The 25,242-nt window shown below is 46.1% G+C and overlaps 1 protein-coding gene across 3 annotated transcripts in view; it reads right to left on the bottom strand.

Moving 5' to 3' along the window:
* Positions 1-25,242, bottom strand: part of cadm2b (cell adhesion molecule 2b) — a 492,669-nt gene that overhangs the window by 32,319 nt on the left and 435,108 nt on the right. For all 3 annotated transcript variants that reach the window (XM_036965371.1, XM_036965373.1, XM_036965372.1), the window contains 3 exons: positions 15,526-15,687; positions 15,273-15,363; positions 790-968 (listed from right to left, as the gene is read on the bottom strand). In XM_036965371.1, coding sequence (XP_036821266.1) covers positions 790-968; positions 15,273-15,363; positions 15,526-15,687 — 432 coding nt within the window. The remainder of the gene's footprint in view (positions 1-789; positions 969-15,272; positions 15,364-15,525; positions 15,688-25,242) is intronic.

Here is a 25,242-nt window from a genome sequence, read left to right as displayed (position 1 = left end):
TACACTAAGCTATATATGTGCAGACTGGCATGCATCTCAAATGGTAACCTATTCCCTATATAGTGCACTACTTTAGACCAGAGCCCTATTCCCTATATAGTGCACTACTTTAGACCAGAGCCCTATTCCCTATATAGTGAACTACTTTAGACCAGAGCCCTATTCCCTATATAGTGCACTACTTTAGACCAGAGCCCTATTCCCTATATAGTGCACTACTTTAGACCAGAGCCCTATTCCCTATATAGTGCACTACTTTAGACCAGAGCCCTATTCCCTATATAGTGCACTACTTTAGACCAGAGCCCTATTTCCTATATAGTGGTACTACTATAGACCAGAGCCCTATTCCCTATATAGTGCACTACTTTAGACCAGAGCCCTATTCCCTATATGGTGCACTACTTTAGACCAGAGCCCTATTTCCTATATAGTGGTACTACTATAGACCAGAGCCCTATTCCCTATATAGTGCACTACTTTAGACCAGAGCCCTATTTCCTATATAGTGGTACTACTATAGACCAGAGCCCTATTCCCTATATAGTGCACTACTTTAGACCAGAGCCCTATTCCCTATATAGTGGTACTACTATAGACCAGAGCCCTATTCCCTATATAGTGGTATTACTATAGACCAGAGCCCTATTCCCTATATAGTGCACTACTTTAGACCATGTTCAATATCGCTGGCCAAAAGTTATGCATCCAGTATAGCAAAAAAATGATAATAATAAAATAAAAAATATTCCTTTTGCCTCCAGTGTAGCTCCTATGTAAGATACTCACCGTATACAAACAGGACATATTCAGCTCCACTAGTCCCCAGGTAGTTACTGGCCTCACAGCGATACGTGCCGTTGTCTGTCTTGTTGAGGGCGGTGATGGTGAGTTCCCTGCCCTCTACGATCATCCTCTCTATATCAGGCAGCTCCCCTCCATCTTTAGACCACAACACTGGCTCTGGTCTGGTGGAGAAAACACAACACAAGACATCACAACAGACACCACAGCATACACTGCAGCAGACAGACACCACAGCAGACACCACAGCAGACACCACAGCAGACACCACAACAGGCACCGCAACAGACACTGCAACAGACACCACAACAGACACCACAACGTGCACCTATACAGACGCCACAGCAGACACCACAACAGGCACCACAACAGACACCACAGCAGACACCACAGCAGACACAACAACAGAGACAACAACAGATGCCACAACATACTCTGCAACAGACACAGCGACATACACTGCAACAGACACAACAGCAAACACCACTGCAAACACCGCGGCAGACACCACATCAGACACCACAACAGGCACAACAACAGACACCACAACAGACACCACAACAGACACCACAGCAGACAGACACCACTGCTGCCTCAGTGTCTTGAGATATTTTTGTTACAGGTTACTATGGAATACTGAAGTATAATTACAAGCATTTCGTAAGTGTCTGTCACGCCCTGGCCATAGAAAGGCTTTTAATCTCTATTTTGGTTAGGCCAGGGTGTGACTAGGGTGGGCATTCTAGTTTCTTTATTTCTATGTTTTCTGTTTCTATGTTTTGGCCGGGTATGATTCTCAATCAGGGACAGCTGTCTATTGTCATGATGTTGCCATCTTTGGATGTGACGAGCCCCATCCCCCTTTTCCCGCCTCCCCTTTTCCTCCTTCAACTAGGCTGCTGTGGTCAGAGAGACGTTGTAAATTCCTGAGGATCTCCTCATGGCCACACAGTATAAGAGAGAGTACATTTTCATAGAGAACAGGGGAATGTCTTCCACCTCACAGAACTCGAGGTCTGAACAACATTTATTTGGTATAAAATAGAAGGTATAAAAGATGGGTGAAGAATCCAGCTACGAACTGGTCCGTTTGTCACAACTTGGGGAAGCTCATGGGAGACGCTGTGGCCACATTACCATAACGCTATTTATATAATAGCCTCAGATATGAGGTTTACATCTAATTGTTGTATAAGATGAATGAGTGAGTATGATACTGTTCACACAATTTTACAATGTGATTTTGGACTGTTTAATGAAGGAAAACTCAAAAAGGGAATTGGAGTTAACTAAATCAGAGGACCGCCCCTGAGCCCAGTTAGGGTCAGACATCCTGGGACAGCCCCTGAGCCCAGTTAGGGTCAGACATCCTGGGACAGCCCCTGAGCCCAGTTAGGGTCAGGCATCCTGGACCGCCCCTGAGCCCCGTTAGGGTCAGACATCCTGGACCGCCCCTGAGCCCCGTTAGGGTCAGACATCCTGGGACAGCCCCTGAGCCCAGTTAGGGTCAGACATCCTGGACCGCCCCTGAGCCCAGTTAGGGTCAGACATCCTGGGACAGCCCCTGAGCCCAGTTAGGGTCAGACATCCTGGACCGCCCCTGAGCCCAGTTAGGGTCAGACATCCTGGGACAGCCCCTGAGCCCAGTTAGGGTCAGACATCCTGGACCGCCCCTGAGCCCAGTTAGGGTCAGACATCCTGGACCGCCCCTGAGCCCAGTTAGGGTCAGACATCCTGGACCGCCCCTGAGCCCAGTTAGGGTCAGACATCCTGGAACGCCCCTGAGCCCAGTTAGGGTCAGACATTCTGGACAGCCCCGGAGCCCAGTTAGGGTCAGACATCCTGGGACAGCCCCTGAGCCCAGTTAGGGTCAGACATCCTGGGACAGCCCCTGAGCCCAGTTAGGGTCAGATATCCTGGACCGCCCCTGAGCCCAGTTAGGGTCAGGCATCCTGGAACGCCCCTGAGCCCAGTTAGGGTCAGACATCCTGGACCGCCCCTGAGCCCAGTTAGGGTCAGACATCCTGGACCGCCCCTGAGCCCAGTTAGGGTCAGACATCCTGGACCGCCCCTGAGCCCAGTTAGGGTCAGACATCCTGGACCGCCCCTGAGCCCAGTTAGGGTCAGAAATCCTGGACCGCCCCTGAGCCCAGTTAGGGTCAGACATCCTGGGACAGCCCCTGAGCCCAGTTAGGGTCAGACATCCTGGACCGCCCCTGAGCCCAGTTAGGGTCAGACATCCTGGGACAGCCCCTGAGCCCAGTTAGGGTCAGACATCCTGGGTCAGCCCCTGAGCCCAGTTAGGGTCAGACATCCTGGGACAGCCCCTCAGCCCAGTTAGGGTCAGACAACCTGGGACAGCCCCTGAGCCCAGTTAGGGTCAGACATCCTGGACCGCCCCTGAGCCCAGTTAGGGTCAGACATCCTGGACCGCCCCTGAGCCCAGTTAGGGTCAGACATCCTGGGACCGCCCCTGAGCCCAGTTAGGGTCAGACATCCTGGACCGCCCCTGAGCCCAGTTAGGGTCAGACATCCTGGACCGCCCCTGAGCCCAGTTAGGGTCAGACATCCTGGACCGCCCCTGAGCCCAGTTAGGGTCAGACATCCTGGACCGCCCCTGAGCCCAGTTAGGGTCAGACATCCTGGACCGCCCCTGAGCCCAGTTAGGGTCAGACATCCTGGACCGCCCCTGAGCCCAGTTAGGGTCAGACATCCTGGACCGCCCCTGAGCCCAGTTAGGGTCAGACATCCTGGACCGCCCCTGAGCCCAGTTAGGGTCAGACATCCTGGGACAGCCCCTGAGCCCAGTTAGGGTCAGACATCCTGGACCGCCCCTGAGCCCAGTTAGGGTCAGACATCCTGGACCGCCCCTGAGCCCAGTTAGGGTCAGACATCCTGGACCGCCCCTGAGCCCAGTTAGGGTCAGACATCCTGGACCGCCCCTGAGCCCAGTTAGGGTCAGACATCCTGGACCGCCCCTGAGCCCAGTTAGGGTCAGACATCCTGGACCGCCCCTGAGCCCAGTTAGGGTCAGACATCCTGGACCGCCCCTGAGCCCAGTTAGGGTCAGACATCCTGGACCGCCCCTGAGCCCAGTTAGGGTCAGACATCCTGGACCGCCCCTGAGCCCAGTTAGGGTCAGACATCCTGGGACAGCCCCTGAGCCCAGTTAGGGTCAGACATCCTGGACCGCCCCTGAGCCCAGTTAGGGTCAGACATCCTGGGACAGCCCCTGAGCCCAGTTAGGGTGAGACATCCTGGGACAGCCCCTGAGCCCAGTTAGGGTCAGACATCCTGGGACAGCCCCTCAGCCCAGTTAGGGTCAGACAACCTGGGACAGCCCCTGAGCCCAGTTAGGGTCAGACATCCTGGACCGCCCCTGAGCCCAGTTAGGGTCAGACATCCTGGGACCGCCCCTGAGCCCAGTTAGGGTCAGACATCCTGGACCGCCCCTGAGCCCAGTTAGGGTCAGACATCCTGGACCGCCCCTGAGCCCAGTTAGGGTCAGACATCCTGGACCGCCCCTGAGCCCAGTTAGGGTCAGACATCCTGGACCGCCCCTGAGCCCAGTTAGGGTCAGACATCCTGGGACAGCCCCTGAGCCCAGTTAGGGTGAGACATCCTGGGACAGCCCCTGAGCCCAGTTAGGGTCAGACATCCTGGGACAGCCCCTCAGCCCAGTTAGGGTCAGACAACCTGGGACAGCCCCTGAGCCCAGTTAGGGTCAGACATCCTGGACCGCCCCTGAGCCCAGTTAGGGTCAGACATCCTGGGACCGCCCCTGAGCCCAGTTAGGGTCAGACATCCTGGACCGCCCCTGAGCCCAGTTAGGGTCAGACATCCTGGACCGCCCCTGAGCCCAGTTAGGGTCAGACATCCTGGACCGCCCCTGAGCCCAGTTAGGGTCAGACATCCTGGACCGCCCCTGAGCCCAGTTAGGGTCAGACATCCTGGACCGCCCCTGAGCCCAGTTAGGGTCAGACATCCTGGACCGCCCCTGAGCCCAGTTAGGGTCAGACATCCTGGACCGCCCCTGAGCCCAGTTAGGGTCAGACATCCTGGGACAGCCCCTGAGCCCAGTTAGGGTCAGACATCCTGGACCGCCCCTGAGCCCAGTTAGGGTCAGACATCCTGGGACAGCCCCTGAGCCCAGTTAGGGTCAGACATCCTGGGACAGCCCCTGAGCCCAGTTAGGGTCAGACATCCTGGGACAGCCCCTCAGCCCAGTTAGGGTCAGACAACCTGGGACAGCCCCTGAGCCCAGTTAGGGTCAGACATCCTGGACCGCCCCTGAGCCCAGTTAGGGTCAGACATCCTGGACCGCCCCTGAGCCCAGTTAGGGTCAGACATCCTGGGACCGCCCCTGAGCCCAGTTAGGGTCAGACATCCTGGACCGCCCCTGAGCCCAGTTAGGGTCAGACATCCTGGACCGCCCCTGAGCCCAGTTAGGGTCAGACATCCTGGACCGCCCCTGAGCCCAGTTAGGGTCAGACATCCTGGACCGCCCCTGAGCCCAGTTAGGGTCAGACATCCTGGGACAGCCCCTGAGCCCAGTTAGGGTCAGACATCCTGGACCGCCCCTGAGCCCAGTTAGGGTCAGACATCCTGGACCGCCCCTGAGCCCAGTTAGGGTCAGACATCCTGGACCGCCCCTGAGCCCAGTTAGGGTCAGACATCCTGGACCGCCCCTGAGCCCAGTTAGGGTCAGACATCCTGGACCGCCCCTGAGCCCAGTTAGGGTCAGACATCCTGGACCGCCCCTGAGCCCAGTTAGGGTCAGACATCCTGGACCGCCCCTGAGCCCAGTTAGGGTCAGACATCCTGGACCGCCCCTGAGCCCAGTTAGGGTCAGACATCCTGGACCGCCCCTGAGCCCAGTTAGGGTCAGACATCCTGGGACAGCCCCTGAGCCCAGTTAGGGTCAGACATCCTGGACCGCCCCTGAGCCCAGTTAGGGTCAGACATCCTGGGACAGCCCCTGAGCCCAGTTAGGGTCAGACATCCTGGGACAGCCCCTGAGCCCAGTTAGGGTCAGACATCCTGGGACAGCCCCTCAGCCCAGTTAGGGTCAGACAACCTGGGACAGCCCCTGAGCCCAGTTAGGGTCAGACATCCTGGACCGCCCCTGAGCCCAGTTAGGGTCAGACATCCTGGACCGCCCCTGAGCCCAGTTAGGGTCAGACATCCTGGGACCGCCCCTGAGCCCAGTTAGGGTCAGACATCCTGGACCGCCCCTGAGCCCAGTTAGGGTCAGACATCCTGGACCGCCCCTGAGCCCAGTTAGGGTCAGACATCCTGGACCGCCCCTGAGCCCAGTTAGGGTCAGACATCCTGGACCGCCCCTGAGCCCAGTTAGGGTCAGACATCCTGGACCGCCCCTGAGCCCAGTTAGGGTCAGACATCCTGGGACAGCCCCTGAGCCCAGTTAGGGTCAGACATCCTGGGACAGCCCCTGAGCCCAGTTAGGGTCAGACATCCTGGGACAGCCCCTCAGCCCAGTTAGGGTCAGACAACCTGGGACAGCCCCTGAGCCCAGTTAGGGTCAGACATCCTGGACCGCCCCTGAGCCCAGTTAGGGTCAGACATCCTGGACCGCCCCTGAGCCCAGTTAGGGTCAGACATCCTGGGACCGCCCCTGAGCCCAGTTAGGGTCAGACATCCTGGACCGCCCCTGAGCCCAGTTAGGGTCAGACATCCTGGACCGCCCCTGAGCCCAGTTAGGGTCAGACATCCTGGACCGCCCCTGAGCCCAGTTAGGGTCAGACATCCTGGACCGCCCCTGAGCCCAGTTAGGGTCAGACATCCTGGGACAGCCCCTGAGCCCAGTTAGGGTCAGACATCCTGGACCGCCCCTGAGCCCAGTTAGGGTCAGACATCCTGGACCGCCCCTGAGCCCAGTTAGGGTCAGACATCCTGGACCGCCCCTGAGCCCAGTTAGGGTCAGACATCCTGGACCGCCCCTGAGCCCAGTTAGGGTCAGACATCCTGGACCGCCCCTGAGCCCAGTTAGGGTCAGACATCCTGGACCGCCCCTGAGCCCAGTTAGGGTCAGACATCCTGGACCGCCCCTGAGCCCAGTTAGGGTCAGACATCCTGGACCGCCCCTGAGCCCAGTTAGGGTCAGACATCCTGGACCGCCCCTGAGCCCAGTTAGGGTCAGACATCCTGGGACAGCCCCTGAGCCCAGTTAGGGTCAGACATCCTGGACCGCCCCTGAGCCCAGTAAGGGTCAGACATCCTGGGACAGCCCCTGAGCCCAGTTAGGGTCAGACATCCTGGGACAGCCCCTGAGCCCAGTTAGGGTCAGACATCCTGGGACAGCCCCTCAGCCCAGTTAGGGTCAGACAACCTGGGACAGCCCCTGAGCCCAGTTAGGGTCAGACATCCTGGACCGCCCCTGAGCCCAGTTAGGGTCAGACATCCTGGACCGCCCCTGAGCCCAGTTAGGGTCAGACATCCTGGGACCGCCCCTGAGCCCAGTTAGGGTCAGACATCCTGGACCGCCCCTGAGCCCAGTTAGGGTCAGACATCCTGGACCGCCCCTGAGCCCAGTTAGGGTCAGACATCCTGGACCGCCCCTGAGCCCAGTTAGGGTCAGACATCCTGGACCGCCCCTGAGCCCAGTTAGGGTCAGACATCCTGGACCGCCCCTGAGCCCAGTTAGGGTCAGACATCCTGGACCGCCCCTGAGCCCAGTTAGGGTCAGACATCCTGGACCGCCTCTGAGCCCAGTTAGGGTCAGACATCCTGGACCGCCCCTGAGCCCAGTTAGGGTCAGACATCCTGGACCGCCCCTGAGCCCAGTTAGGGTCAGACATCCTGGGACAGCCCCTGAGCCCAGTTAGGGTCAGACATCCTGGACCGCCCCTGAGCCCAGTTAGGGTCAGACATCCTGGACCGCCCCTGAGCCCAGTTAGGGTCAGACATCCTGGACCGCCCCTGAGCCCAGTTAGGGTCAGACATCCTGGGACAGCCCCTGAGCCCAGTTAGGGTGAGACATCCTGGGACAGCCCCTGAGCCCAGTTAGGGTCAGACATCCTGGGACAGCCCCTGAGCCCAGTTAGGGTCAGACATCCTGGGACAGCCCCTGAGCCCAGTTAGGGTCAGACATCCTGGGACAGCTCCTCAGCCCAGTTAGGGTCAGACAACCTGGGACAGCCCCTGAGCCCAGTTAGGGTCAGACATCCTGGACCGCCCCTGAGCCCAGTTAGGGTCAGACATCCTGGACCGCCCCTGAGCCCAGTTAGGGTCAGACATCCTGGGACCGCCCCTGAGCCCAGTTAGGGTCAGACATCCTGGACCGCCCCTGAGCCCAGTTAGGGTCAGACATCCTGGACCGCCCCTGAGCCCAGTTAGGGTCAGACATCCTGGACCGCCCCTGAGCCCAGTTAGGGTCAGACATCCTGGACCGCCCCTGAGCCCAGTTAGGGTCAGACATCCTGGACCGCCCCTGAGCCCAGTTAGGGTCAGACATCCTGGACCGCCCCTGAGCCCAGTTAGGGTCAGACATCCTGGACCGCCCCTGAGCCCAGTTAGGGTCAGACATCCTGGACCGCCCCTGAGCCCAGTTAGGGTCAGACATCCTGGACCGCCCCTGAGCCCAGTTAGGGTCAGACATCCTGGGACAGCCCCTGAGCCCAGTTAGGGTCAGACATCCTGGACCGCCCCTGAGCCCAGTTAGGGTCAGACATCCTGGGACAGCCCCTGAGCCCAGTTAGGGTCAGACATCCTGGGACAGCCCCTGAGCCCAGTTAGGGTCAGACATCCTGGGACAGCCCCTCAGCCCAGTTAGGGTCAGACAACCTGGGACAGCCCCTGAGCCCAGTTAGGGTCAGACATCCTGGACCGCCCCTGAGCCCAGTTAGGGTCAGACATCCTGGACCGCCCCTGAGCCCAGTTAGGGTCAGACATCCTGGGACCGCCCCTGAGCCCAGTTAGGGTCAGACATCCTGGACCGCCCCTGAGCCCAGTTAGGGTCAGACATCCTGGACCGCCCCTGAGCCCAGTTAGGGTCAGACATCCTGGACCGCCCCTGAGCCCAGTTAGGGTCAGACATCCTGGACCGCCCCTGAGCCCAGTTAGGGTCAGACATCCTGGGACAGCCCCTGAGCCCAGTTAGGGTCAGACATCCTGGACCGCCCCTGAGCCCAGTTAGGGTCAGACATCCTGGACCGCCCCTTTCTGCAATTCCGAATAAAACCCTTTGAGAAATTATCACCAGACCATGAGAGAGAGCGAGAGAGAGAGAGAGAGACAGACAAAACTCTCCAATAGAAACAAACTATTCAACAAAGATCCTGACGACACACTGAGTGTAAATATATATATTGATTGCAATTGGTCCCGAATGAGTCAGCGTTCATGTGCAAAGGATTAGCATTTCAATTGTTATAATCATCAACTTTGTAGTGTCTCATCTTAGTCGACTCCCACTTCCCCTTTTGTCTAACAAGCCCCGATGCCGGTTTAGCCCACGAGGGCACATTCCCATTTCTTGTAACCACATTTACCTTGTTTGTTTGTTTGATTGTTTGTTTATGCATTTCTGTGAATTACTTAGTTAGTAATAAATAAATGATTTAAGACAATTGATGTATGGATGACTCATAGTGAAGACTGGGTTCGTGCAGATAACCAACAATTTACAACGTTTGGAATGAGACTAACGTGAGGTAAAGTAAATAATTCATTAATTCGAAGACTAATTGATCAGATAAAATATCTGAAAGGTTATATTAGGAAATTATAACCTTGTAATCTGAATATTTTTCCTTGGTGCCCCGACTTCCTACTTAATTACAGTTACATGATTAATCAGTTGATCGCGTAATACTAATTACAGAGAATCTTTGATAAAAACTATAAGTCTTTAATTTAATGATGGTAAAGACACAACACTATCGTTGTCTCTGATTGGGAATCATACTTAGGCAGCCTTTTTTCCCTTTTGTATTTGTGGGTGGATTTCTTTGTTAGTGGCCTGTATAGCCCTCGTGAGTTTCACATTCGTTTTTGTTGTTTCTTGTTTTTGTTGGCGACATTCTAAATAAAAAGAAATGTACGCTCACCTTGGTCCGGTTTCCGCGACGACGTTTGCAATCCGCCCTGGCATGCTGTCAATTAACTTCTGGGCCACATCCTGACTGATTCTTCAGCCCATTCTTGCATGATCAATGCTTGGAGTTTGTCAGAATTTGTGGGTTTTTGTTTGTCCACCTGCTTCTTGATGATTGACCACAAGTTGTCAATGGGATTAAGGTCTGGGGAGTTTCTTGGCCATGGGACCCAAAATATCCATGTTTTGTTCCCCGAGCCACTTAGTTATCACTTTTGCCTTATGGCAGGTGCTCCATCATGCTGGAAAAGGCATTGTTCGTCACCAAACTGTTCCTGGATGGTTGGGAGAAGTTGCTATAGGAGGATGTGTTGGTACCATTCTTTATTCATGGCTGTGTTCTTAGGCATAATTGTGAGTGAGCCCACTCCCTTGGCTGAGAAGCAACCCCACAAATGAATAGTCTCAGGATGCTTTACTGTTGCCATGACACAATCACCTTGTCTTCTCTGGACAAGCTTTTTTCCAGATGCCCCAAACAATTGGAAAGGGGATTCATCAGAGAAAATGACTTGACCCCAGTCCTCAGCAGTCCAAACCCTGTACCTTTTGCAGAATATCAGTCTGTCCCTGATGTTTTTCCCGGAGAGAAGTGGCTTCTTTGCTGCCCTTCTTGACACCAGGCCATCCTCCAAAAGTCTTCGCCTCACTGTGCGTGCAGATGCACTCACACCTGCTTGCTGCCATTCCTGAGCAAGCTCTGTACTGGTGGTGCCCCGATCCCGCAGCTCAATCAACTTTAGGAGATGGTCCTGGCGCTTGCTGGACTTCCTTGTGCGCCCTGAAGCCTTCTTCACAACAATTGAACTGCTCTCCTTGAAGTTCTTGGTGATCTGATAAATGGTTGATTTAGGTGCAATCTTACTGGCAGCAATATCCTTGCCTGTGAAGCCCTTTTTGTGTAAAGCAATGATGACAGCATGTGTTTCCTTGCAGGTAACCATGGATGACAGAGGAAGAACAATGATATCAAGCACCCTCTTTTTGAAGCTACCAGTCTGTTATTCGAACGCAATCAGCATGACAGGGTGATCTCCAGCCTTGTCCTCATCAACACTCACACCTAAATTGAGAGAATCACTGACATGATGTCAGCTGGTCCTTTTGTGGCAGGGCTTAAATGCAGTAGAAATGTTTTTTGGGGGGATTCAGTTCATTTGCATGGCAAAGAGGGACTTTGCAATTAATTGCAATTCATCTGATCACTCTTCATAACATTCTGGAGTATATGAAATTGCCATCATACAAACTGAGGCAGCAGACTTTGTGAAAATTAATATTTGTGTCATTCTCAAAACTTTTGGTCACGACTGTAAACCACAACAGACACCACAACAGACACCACAACAGACACCACAACATACACCACAGCAGACACCACAACAGACACCATACATTACGCAACAACAGACACCACACCAGACACAACAACAGACACTACAACAGAAATCACAACAGACACTAGCACTCCACATCTGGCTTTCTAATAGATGTTGGAAAATTGCTGCTATAACAGCCTCCACTCTTCTAGGAAGGCTTTCCACTAGATGTTGGAATATTGCTGCTATAACAGCCTCCACTCTTCTAGGAAGGCTTTCCACTAGATGTTGGAATATTGCTGCTATAACAGCCTCCACTCTTCTAGGAAGGCTTTCCACTAGATGTTGGAATATTGCTTCAGTGACTTGCTTCCATTTAGCCACAAGAGCATTAGTGAGGTCAGGCATGGATGTTTGGGCGATTAGGCCTGGCTCGCAGTCAGCGTTCCAATTCATCCTAAAAGGTATTCGATGGGGTTGAGCTCAGGGCTCTGTGCAGGCCAGTCAAGTTCTTCAAACACCGATCTTGACAAACCATTTCTGCTTTGTGCACTGGGGCATTGTCATGTTGAGACAGGAAAGGGCCTTCCCCAAAAGTTGGAAGCACAGAATCGTCTAGAATGTCATTCTATGCTGTAGCGTTAGGGTTGGTCTTCACTGGAACTAAGGGGCCCGAACCATGAAAAACAACCCCAGACCATTATTCCTCCTCAACCAAGCTTTTTACTTGGCACTACTATGCATTGGGGCAGGTAGCGTTCTCTTGGCATCCGCCAAACCCAGATGTGTCTGTCGGACTGCCAGATGCTTGGCATTGCGCATGGTGATGTTAGGCTTGTTTGCAGCTGCTCGGCCATGGAAACCCTCTCTTTGCATCCGCCAAACCCAGATGTGTCCGTGTTTCCACTGCTCCAGAGCTTTACACCACTCCAGCCATTGCTTGTCATTGTGCATGGTGATCTTAGGCTTGTGTGCCGCTGCTTAAGTACTTCCGGTGCCGACAGAGATGGCCGCCTCGCTTCGCGTTCCTAGGAAACTATGCAGTTCACTGGAGAGACGCTATCGGAGTCGGTGCAGCCAGCTGGTTTCTCCATACATCGCGCCGACAGAAACAAACATCTTGCTGGTAAGAAGAGGGGCGGGGGCGTATGCCTTATGGCTAACAAGACGTGGTGTGGTCACAAAAGCAAACAGGGACTCAAGTCCTTCTGTTCCCTGATTTAGAATTCCTCACAATCAAATGTCGACCGCATTATCTACCAAGGGAATTCTCTTCGATTATAATCACAACCGTATATATTCCCCGCCAAGCAGACACATCGATGGCTCTGAACAAACTTTATTTGACTCTTTGCAAACTGGAATCCATACATCCTGAGGCTGCATTCATTGTAGCTGGGGATTTTAACAAGGCTAATCTGAAAACAAGACTCCCTAAATTGTATCAGCATATCGACTGCGCAACCAGGGCTGGCAAAACCTTGGATCACTGCTATTCTAACTTCCGCGACGCATATAAGGCCCTGCCCCGCCCTCCTTTCGGAAAAGCTGACCACGACTCCAGTTTGTTGATCCCTGCCTACAGACAGAAACTAAAACAAGAAGCTCCCACGCTGAGGTCTGTTCAACGCTGGTCCGACCAATCTGATTCCACACTCCAAGACTGCTTCCATCACGTGGACTGGGATATGTTTCGTATTGCGTCAGACAACAACATTGACGAATACGCAGAAGTGGTGTGCGAGTTCATTAGAACGTGCGTTGAAGATGTCGTTCCCATAGCAACGATTAAAACAATCCCAAACCAGAAACCGTGGATTGATGTCAGCATTCGCGTGAAACTGAAAGCGCGAACCACTGCTTTTAATCAGGGCAAGGTGACCGGAAACATGACCGAATACAAACAGTGTAGCTATTCCCTCCGCAAGGCAATCAAACAAGCTAAGCGTCAGTATAGAGACAAAGTAGAATCTGAATTCAACGGCTCAGACACAAGAGGTATGTGGCAGGGTCTACAGTCAATCACGGATTACAAAAAGAAAACCAGCCCCGTCACGGACCAGGATGTCTTGCTCCCAGGCAGACTAAATAACTGTTTTGCCCTCTTTGAGGACAATACAGTGCCACTGACACAGCCTGCAACCAAAACATGCGGCCTCTCCTTCACTGCAGCCGAGGTGAGTAAAACATTTAAACGTGTTAACCCTCGCAAGGCTGCAGGCCCAGACGGCATCCCCGACCGCGCCCTCAGAGCATGCGCAGACCAGCTGGCTGGTGTGTTTACGGACATATTCAATCAATCCCTATCCCAGTCTGCTGTTCCCACATGCTTCAAGAGGGCCACCATTGTTCCATTGTTCATAGTACCCTCCAAGCTCGTCATCAAGCTCGAGACCCTGGGTCTCGACCCCGCCCTGTGCAACTGGGTACTGGACTTCCTGACGGGCCGCCCCCAGGTGGTGAGGGTAGGCAACAACATCTCCACCCCGCTGATCCTCAACACTGGGCCCCACAAGGGTGCGTTCTGAGCCCTCTCCTGTACTCCCTGTTCACCCACGACTGCGTGGCCACGCACGCCTCCAACTCAATCATCAAGTTTGCGGACGACACAACAGTGGTAGGCTTGATTACCAACAACGACGAGACGGCCTACAGGGAGGAGGTGAGGGCCCTCGGAGTGTGGTGTCAGGAAAATAACCTCACACTCAACGTCAACAAAACGAAGGAGATGATTGTGGACTTCAGGAAACAGCAGAGGGAACACCCCCCTATCCACATCGATGTAACAGTAGTGGAGAGGGTAGCAAGTTTTAAGTTCCTCGGCATACACATCACAGACAAACTGAATTGGTCCACCCACACAGACAGCATCGTGAAGAAGGCGCAGCAGCGCCTCTTCAACCTCAGGAGGCTGAAGAAATTCGGCTTGTCACCAAAAGCACTCACAAACTTCTACAGATGCACAATCGAGAGCATCCTAGCGGGCTGTATCACCGCCTGGTACGGCAACTGCTCCGCCCACAACCGTAAGGCTCTCCAGAGGGTAGTGAGGTCTGCACAACGCATCACCCGGGGCAAACTACCTGCCCTCCAGGACACCTACACCACCCGATGTTACAGGAAGGCCATAAAGATCATCAAGGACAACAACCACCCGAGCCACTGCCTGTTCACCCCGCTATCATCCATCGTCTCATATGTATATACTGTACTCGATACCATCTACTGTATCTTGCCTATGCCACTCTGTACCATCACTCATTCATATATCTTTATGTACATATTCTTTATCCCCTTACACTTGTGTGCATAAGACAGTAGTTTTGGAATTGTTAGTTAGATTACTTGTTGGTTATTACTGCATTGTCGGAACTAGAAGCACAAGCATTTCGCTACACTCGCATTAACATCTGCTAACCATGTGTATGTGACAAATACAATTTCATTTGATTTGATTTGATATGATTTGCTCGGCCATGGTAACCCATTTCATGAAGCTTCCGACGAACAGTTATTGTGCTGAAGTTGCCTCCAAAGGCAGTTTGGAACTTGGTAGTGAGTGTTGCAACCGAGGACAGACAATTTTTACGCGTTATACATTTCAGCACTCGGTGGTCCCGTTCTGTGAGCTTGTGTGGCCTACCACTTCGCGGCTGAGCCGTTGTTGCTCCTAGACATTTCCACTTCACAATAACAGCACTTACAGTTGACCGGGGCAGCTGTAGCATGGCAGAAATTTGACCATTTGACTTGTTGGAAGGTTGGCATCCTTTAATGGTGCCACGTTGAAAGTCACTGAGCGCTTCAGTAAGGCCATTATACTGCTAATGTTGGTCTATGGAGATTGCATGGCTGTGTGGTCGATTGTATACACGTCGTGTGTGGCTGAAATAGCCTCAAATCACCTCATTTGAAGGGGAGTTCACATACTTTTGTATATGTAGTGTAGCTAGTAAAATCAGATTACATGTTAGAGGTCTATCAATAGGACATACTGTCCACGTCCATTATTAAGTGATAGACCATGTACTTACAGTGGGTTCCCTTTGGCGACACACTCCAGTTTAAAGTACTGTCCTTCCTGAGGGATGATCACGGAGTGGGAAATCTCCACGTGGGGGGCGTCTGGGACGAGAGACAAGACACATTATGAAACGTCATCCATACTAGTGACTGAAACATCCTGATCCTAGATCTGGGGTTGAGTTCATATCCAATTTAATTTAAATGGTAGGATCATCTGATCCTAGTTATTTTTGAATATGTTCCTCAGGTTTCAGAACTCACAATGGACCTCCAGGACCTCTGTGACCTGGTAAGGGTTGGAAGAAAGAGACACGTGCTCCACACTGCAGGTATAGGCCACCCCGTCATCACTCTGATCCACCTGCAGCTGCAAAGTGCTCTTCACTGTGAACGACTTCCCTGTGGCGTTGACCTCCTTAGTGCCTGTTAGATAGAAACACATAGACATTCTATTACATTCTATTATTCTATTCAGGAACTCTATTACATTCTATTATTCTATTCAGGAACTATATTACATTCTATTATTCTATTCAGGAACTCTATTACATTCTATTATTCTATTCAGGAACTCTATTACATTCTATTATTCTATTCAGGAACTCTATTACATTATATTATTCTATTCAGGAACTCTATTACATTCTATTATTCTATTCAGGAACTCCAATACATTCTATTATTCTATTCAGGAACTATATTACATTATATTATTCTATTCAGGAACTCTATTACATTCTATTATTCTATTCAGGAACTCTATTACATTCTATTATTCTATTCAGGAACTCTATTACATTCTATTATTCTATTCAGGAACTCTATTACATTCTATTATTCTATTCAGGAACTCTATTACATTCTATTATTCTATTCAGGAACTCTATTACATTCTATTATTCTATTCAGGAACTCTATTACATTCTATAATTCTATTCAGGAACTCTATTACATTCTATAATTCTATTCAGGAACTCTATTACATTCTATTATTCTATTCAGGAACTCTATTACATTCTATAATTCTATTCAGGAACTCTATTACATTCTATTATTCTATTCAGGAACTCTATTACATTCTATTATTCTATTCAGGAACTCTATTACATTCTATTATTCTATTCAGGAACTCTATTACATTCTATTATTCTATTCAGGAACTCCAATACATTCTATTATTCTATTCAGGTACTCTATTACATTATATTACTCAATTCAGGAACTCTATTACATTCTATTATTCTATTCAGGAACTCTATTACATTCTATTATTCTATTCAGGAACTCCAATACATTCTATTATTCTATTCAGGAACTCTATTACATTATATTATTCTATTCAGAAACTCTATTACATTCTATTATTCTATTCAGGAACTCCAATACATTCTATTATTCTATTCAGGAACTCTATTACATTCTATTATTCTATTCAGGAACTCTATTACATTCTATTATTCTATTCAGGAACTCCAATACATTCTATTATTCTATTCAGGAACTATATTACATTCTATTATTCTATTCAGGAACTCTATTACATTCTATTATTCTATTCAGGAACTCTATTACATTCTATTATTCTATTCAGGAACTCTATTACATTCTATTATTCTATTCAGGAACTCTATTACATTCTATTATTCTATTCAGGAACTCTATTACATTCTATTATTCTATTCAGGAACTCCAATACATTATGTTATTCTATTCAGGAACTATATTACATTCTATTATTCTATTCAGGAACTCTATTACATTCTATTATTCTATTCAGGAACTCTATTACATTCTATTATTCTATTCAGGAACTCTATTACATTATATTATTCTATTCAGGAACTCTATTACATTATATTATTCTATTCAGGAACTCCAATACATTCTATTATTCTATTCAGGAACTATATTACATTCTATTATTCTATTCAGGAACTCTATTACATTCTATAATTCTATTCAGGAACTCTATTACATTCTATAATTATATTCAGGAACTGTATTACATTCTATTATTCTATTCAGGAACTCTATTACATTCTATTATTCTATTCAGGAACTCTATTACATTCTATTATTATATTCAGGAACTCTATTACATTCTATTATTCTATTCAGGAACTCTATTACATTCTATTATTCTATTCAGGAACTCTATTACATTCTATAATTCTATTCAGGAACTCTATTACATTCTATTATTCTATTCAGGAACTCTATTACATTCTATTATTCTATTCAGGAAGTCTATTACATTCTATTATTCTATTCAGGAACTCTATTACATTCTATTACTCAATTCAGGAACTCTATTACATTCTATTATTCTATTCAGGAACTCTATTACATTCTATTATTCTATTCAGGAACTCTATTACATTCTATTATTCTATTCAGGAACTCCAATGCATTCTATTATTCTATTCAGGAACTATATTACATTCTATTATTCTATTCAGGAACTCTATTACATTCTATTATTCTATTCAGGAACTCTATTACATTCTATTATTCTATTCAGGAACTCTATTACATTCTATAATTCTATTCAGGAACTCTATTACATTCTATTATTCTATTCAGGAACTCTATTACATTCTATTATTCTATTCAGGAACTCTATTACATTCTATTATTCTATTCAGGAACTATATTACATTCTATAATTCTATTCAGGAACTCTATTACATTCTATTATTCTATTCAGAAACTCTATTACATTCTATTATTCTATTCAGGAACTCTATTACATTCTATTATTCTATTCAGGAACTATATTACATTCTATTATTCTATTCAGGAACTCTATTACATTCTATTATTCTATTCAGGAACTATATTACATTCTATTATTCTATTCAGGTACTCTATTACATTCTATTATTCTATTCAGGAACTCTATTACATTATATTATTCTATTCAGGAACTCCAATACATTCTATTATTCTATTCAGGAACTCTATTACATTATATTATTCTATTCAGGAACTATATTACATTCTATTATTCTATTCAGGAACTATATTACATTATATTATTCTATTCAGGAACTCTATTACATTCTATTATTCTATTCAGGAACTCTATTACATTCTATTATTCTATTCAGGAACTCTATTACATTCTATTATTCTATTCAGGAACTATATTACATTCTATTATTCTATTCAGGTACTCTATTACATTCTATTATTCTATTCAGGAACTCTATTACATTCTATTATTCTATTCAGGAACTATATTACATTCTATTATTCTATTCAGGAACTCTATTACATTCTATTATTCTATTCAGGAACTATATTACATTATATTATTCTATTCAGGTACTCTATTACATTCTATTATTCTATTCAGGAAGTCTATTACATTCTATTATTCTATTCAGGAACTCTATTACATTCTATTATTCTATTCAGGAACTCTATTACATTCTATTATTCTATTCAGGAACTCTATTACATTCTATTATTCTATTCAGGAACTCTATTACATTCTATTATTCTATTCAGGAACTCTATTACATTCTATTATTCTATTCAGGAACTCTATTACATTCTATTATTCTATTCAGGAACTCTATTACATTCTATTATTATATTCAGGAACTCTATTACATTCTATTATTCTATTCAGGAACTCTATTACATTCTATTATTCTATTCAGGAACTCTATTACATTCTATAATTCTATTCAGGAACTCTATTACATTCTATTATTCTATTCAGGAACTATATTACATTCTATTATTCTATTCAGGAACTCTATTACATTCTATAATTCTATTCAGGAACTCTATTACATTCTATTATTCTATTCAGGAACTCTATTACATTCTATTATTCTATTCAGGAAGTCTATTACATTCTATTATTCTATTCAGGAACTCTATTACATTATATTACTCAATTCAGGAACTCTATTACATTCTATTATTCTATTCAGGAACTCTATTACATTCTATTATTCTATTCAGGAACTCTATTACATTCTATTATTCTATTCAGGAACTCCAATGCATTCTATTATTCTATTCAGGAACTCTATTACATTCTATTATTCTATTCAGGAACTCTATTACATTCTATTATTCTATTCAGGAACTCTATTACATTCTATTATTCTATTCAGGAACTATATTACATTCTATAATTCTATTCAGGAACTCTATTACATTCTATTATTCTATTCAGGAACTCTATTACATTCTATTATTCTATTCAGGAACTCTATTACATTCTATTATTCTATTCAGGAACTATATTACATTCTATAATTCTATTCAGGAACTCTATTACATTCTATTATTCTATTCAGGAACTCCAATACATTCTATTATTCTATTCAGGAACTATATTACATTCTATTATTCTATTCAGGAACTATATTACATTCTATTATTCTATTCAGGAACTCTATTACATTCTATTATTCTATTCAGGAACTATATTACATTCTATTATTCTATTCAGGTACTCTATTACATTCTATTATTCTATTCAGGAACTCTATTACATTATATTATTCTATTCAGGAACTCCAATACATTCTATTATTCTATTCAGGAACTCTATTACATTCTATTATTCTATTCAGGAACTCTATTACATTATATTATTCTATTCAGGAACTCTATTACATTCTATTATTCTATTCAGGAACTCTATTACATTCTATTATTCTATTCAGGAACTATATTACATTCTATTATTCTATTCAGGTACTCTATTACATTCTATTATTCTATTCAGGAACTCTATTACATTCTATTATTCTATTCAGGAACTATATTACATTCTATTATTCTATTCAGGAACTCTATTACATTCTATTATTCTATTCAGGAACTATATTACATTATATTATTCTATTCAGGTACTCTATTACATTCTATTATTCTATTCAGGAAGTCTATTACATTCTATTATTCTATTCAGGAACTCTATTACATTCTATTATTCTATTCAGGAACTCTATTACATTCTATTATTCTATTCAGGAACTCTATTACATTCTATTATTCTATTCAGGAACTCTATTACATTCTATTATTCTATTCAGGAACTCTATTACATTCTATTATTCTATTCAGGAACTATATTACATTCTATTATTCTATTCAGGTACTCTATTACATTATATTACTCAATTCAGGAACAGCGTACGAGTTAAAAACCTACAGGAGGGTATCTCTCCAGGAACAGGTTCGGAATATAAATGTGGAATCCTCCCCATCTTCCTTTCATCCCTTTACTGTGAAATCCTCCCCTCTCCTCCATTTGTTTTAGGATAATCTTCCCTTTCTCATTCTCCCACTTGTCTCCTAGACCCATTCCATCCCCGAAACTTTTTCTCTTCGTCCCCCAGAAACAAGATTGATTTGTTTTGTATCTTCTATTTTCCTCGGGTCTCTGATGTCTTCTCTGTTTAGATAAGTGGCTCTTAATTTGAAACCTGTATTGAGCCAGGAGTCAGAGAGGAGGCAGGCACAGTGTTTACGTGTGAGCTAGTGGGTTGGAGCATTGCCCTCTGTCTGTCTGTCTGTCTGTCTGTCTGTCTGTCTGTCTGTCTGTCTGTCTGTCTGTCTGTCTGTCTGTCTGTCTGTCTGTCTGTCTGTCTGTCTGTCTGCCTGCCTGCCTGCCTGCCTGCCTGCCTGCCTGCCTGCCTGCCTGCCTGCCTGTCTGTCTGTCTGTCTGTCTGTCGATGTCTTGTCAAAGACTTGTGCGTTCTTCTGTGTGTGCATGCGTGAGAGGTAGTATCACCTCTTCAGACATCTTCATTTCGCTGCCTCTATGGTTCGTCCAATTCAATCAGACAATATAACAGACAACTGCTATTTCTGTGAGTCTATGTACATTTTCATACCATGATATTGGTGAGATCTGATACTAACACGTGTTCAGATTGTTTGTGGTTCAAAACGCTTGACAGTTTTACAGCAAACAAATCTCCACTACTATTGACTGTATTCCAATATGAGCCTTAAAGCCTTTAATACAGCCATTGCTCCAAATGGCTGAAGGTTGTAGCTGTACAGCGATGTGCACTCAGGGTAGACAATAATCCATCAAAATAGCCTGTTATGAAAAGCCAAATTAAAAATAAAATGATATATAAAATTTCAAATATTTTTTTGTTATCTAATATTTATTTTCAATGATTCTGGTAGTTTGTATTTTATTTTATTTATTTCACCTTTATTTAACCAGGTAGGCTAGTTGAGAACACCTTTATTTAACCAGGTAGGCTAGTTGAGAACAACTTTCTTTAACCAGGTAGGCTAGTTGAGAACACCTTTATTTAACCAGGTAGGCTAGTTGAGAACACCTTTCTTTAACCAGGTAGGCTAGTTGAGAACACCTTTATTTAACCAGGTAGGCTAGTTGAGAACACCTTTATTTAACCAGGTAGGCTAGTTGAGAACACCTTTATTTAACCAGGTAGGCTAGTTGAGAACACCTTTATTTAACCAGGTAGGCTAGTTGAGAACACCTTTATTTAACCAGGTAGGCTAGTTGAGAACACCTTTATTTAACCAGGTAGGCTAGTTGAGAACACCTTTATTTAACCAGGTAGGCTAGTTGAGAACAAGTTCTCATTTACAATTGCGACCTGGACCAAGATAAAGCAAAGCAGTTCGACACAAACAACGACACAGAGTTACACATGGAGTAAAACAAACATACAGTCAATAATACAGTAGAAACAAGTCTATATACGATGTGAGCAAATGAGGTGAGATAAGGGAGGTAAAGGCAAAAAAAAGGCCATGGTGGCGAAGTAAATACAATATAGCAATGCTAAAATTCTCAGAATGTACTACTTTCCTATTTGTTGAAATCACACTGAAATCACATCACGTGTCTGTTATTTGGCATTAACATCTAGCCCGCTAGCTATTCATTCAATAGTTTAACAAGATAATGTGCTAGGTTAGCTTGTTTCTTTAATACCACTGAGTGTGCCTGAGCGTGACTGAGTGTGACTGAGTGTGACTGAACGTGACTGAGTGTGACTGAGTGTGACTGAACGTGACTGAGTGTGACTGAACGTGACTGAGTGTGACTGAGTGTGACTGAGCGGGACTGAGCGTGACTGAGCGTGACTGAGCGTGACTGAGTGTGACTGAGTGTGACTGAGCGTGAGTGAGTGCAACTGAGTGTGACTGAGTGCAACTGAGTGTGCTACTTCAAAGTTTAAATATATTGGTCTTTAGGGCCACCGGTTGTGGGTGGCCACGGAAAGCCATGGATAACCATGGATCTGTTAAATCTGGTATATGGTGAACTGGTGCTGTCTGTTATATGGTGAACTGGTGCTGTCTGGTATATGGTGAACTGGTGCTGTCTGTTATATGGTGAACTGGTGCTGTCTGTTATATGGTGAACTGGTGCTGTCTGTTATATGGTGAACTGGTGCTGTCTGTTATATGGTGAACTGGTGCTGTCTGTTATATGGTGAACTGGTGCTGTCTGTTATATGGTGAACTGGTGCTGTCTGTTATATGGTGAACTGGTGCTGTCTGTTATATGGTGAACTGGTGCTGTCTGTTATATGGTGAACTGGTGCTGTCTGGTATATGGTGAACTGGTGCTGTCTGTTATATGGTGAACTGGTGCTGTCTGTTTAATGGTGAACTGGTGCTGTCTGTTATATGGTGAACTGGTGCTGTCTGTTATATGGTGAACTGGTGCTATCTGGTGCTGTCTGTTATATGGTGAACTGGTGCTGTCTGTTATATGGTGAACTGGTGCTATCTGGTGCTATCTGTTATATGGTGAACTGGTGCTGTCTGGTGCTATCTGTTATATGGTGAACTGGTGCTGTCTGGTATATGGTGAACTGGTGCTGTCTGTTATATGGTGAACTGGTGCTATCTGTTATATGGTGAACTGGTGCTGTCTGTTATATGGTGAACTGGTGCTGTCTGTTATATGGTGAACTGGTGCTGTCTGTTATATGGTGAACTGGTGCTGTCTGTTATATGGTGAACTGATGCTGTCAGTTATATGGTGAACTGGTGCTGTCTGGTATATGGTGAACTGGTGCTGTCTGTTATATGGTGAACTGGTGCTGTCTGTTATATGGTGAACTGGTGCTATCTGTTATATGGTGAACTGGTGCTGTCTGTTATATGGTGAACTGGTGCTGTCTGTTATATGGTGAACTGGTGCTGTCTGTTATATGGTGAACTGGTGCTGTCTGTTATATGGTGAACTGGTGCTGTCTGTTATATGGTGAACTGGTGCTGTCTGTTATATGGTGAACTGGTGCTGTCTGTTATATGGTGAACTGGTGCTGTCTGTTACAGTGCCTTGCGAATGTATTCGGCCCCCTTGAACTTTGCAACCTTTTGCCACATTTCAGGCTTCAAACATAAAGATATAAAACTGTATTTTTTTGTGAAGAATCAACAACAAGTGGGACACAATCATGAAGTGGAATGACATTTATTGGATATTTCAAACTTTTTAACAAATCAAAAACTGAAAAATTGGGCGTGCAAAATTATTCAGCCCCTTTACTTTCTGTGCAGCAAACTCTCTCCAGAAGTTCAGTGAGGATCTCTGAATGATCAAATGTTGGCTTAAATGACTAATGATGATAAATACAATCCACCTGTGTGTAATCAAGTCTCCGTATAAATGCACCTGCACTGTGATAGTCTCAGAGGTCCGTTAAAAGCGCAGAGAGCATCATGAAGAACAACGAACACACCAGGCAGGTCCAAGATACTGTTGTGAAGAAGTTTAAAGCCGGATTTGGATACAAAAAGATTTCCCAAGCTTTAAACATCCCAAGGAGCACTGTGCAAGCGATAATATTGAAATGGAAGGAGTATCAGACCACTGCAAATCTACCAAGACCTGGCCGTCCCTCTTAACTTTCAGCTCATACAAGGAGAATACTGATCAGAGATGCAGCCAAGAGGCACATGATCACTCTGGATGAACTGCAGAGATCTACAGCTGAGGTGGGAGACTCTGTCCATAGGACAACAATCAGTCGTATATTGCACAAATCTGGCCTTTATGGAAGAGTGGCAAGAAGAAAGCCATTTCTTAAAGATATCCATAAAAAGTGTCGTTTAAAGTTTGCCACAAGCCACCTGGGAGACACACCAAACATGTGGAAGAAGGTGCTCTGGTCAGATGAAACCAAAATTGAACTTTTTGGCAACAATGCAAGATGTTATGTTTGGCGTAAAAGCAACACAGCTCATCACCCTGAACACACCATCCCCACTGTCAAACATGGTGGTGGCAGCATCATGGTTTGGGCCTGCTTTTATTCAGCAGGGACAGGGAAGATGGTTCAAATTGATGGGAAGATGGATGGAGCCAAATACAGGACCATTCTGGAAGAAAACCTGATGGAGTCTGCAAAAGACCTGAGACTGGGACGGAGATTTGTCTTCCAACAAGACAATGATCCAAAACATAAAGCAAAATCTACAATGGAATGGTTCAAAAATAAACATATCCAGGTGTTAGAATGGCCAAGTCAAAGTCCAGACCTGAATCCAATCGAGAATCTGTGGAAAGAACTGAAAACTGCTGTTCACAAATGCTCTCCGTCCAACCTCACTGAGCTCGAGCTGTTTTGCAAGGAGGAATGGGAAAAAATGTCAGTCTCTCGATGTGCAAAACTGATAGAGACATACCCCAAGCGACTTACAGCTGTAATCGCAGCAAAAGGTGGCGCTACAAAGTATTAACTTAAGCGGGCTGAATAATTTTGCACGCCCAATTTTTCAGGTTTTGATTTGTTAAAAAAGTTTGAAATATCCAATAAATGTCATTCCACTTCATCATTGTGTCCCACTTGTTGTTGATTCTTCACAAAAAAATACAGTTTTATATCTTTATGTTTGAAGCCTGAAATGTGGCAAAAGTTCAAGGGGGCCGAATACTTTCGCAGGGCACTGTATATGGTGAACTGGTGCTGTCTGGTATATGGTGAACTGGTGCTATCT

Source organism: Oncorhynchus mykiss, chromosome 27 (assembly GCF_013265735.2).
Source record: "Oncorhynchus mykiss isolate Arlee chromosome 27, USDA_OmykA_1.1, whole genome shotgun sequence".
NCBI classification, from domain to species: domain Eukaryota; kingdom Metazoa; phylum Chordata; class Actinopteri; order Salmoniformes; family Salmonidae; genus Oncorhynchus; species Oncorhynchus mykiss.
Note: the sequence above shows the minus strand (reverse complement) of the source record. Positions and strands in the feature narration are given on the sequence as shown.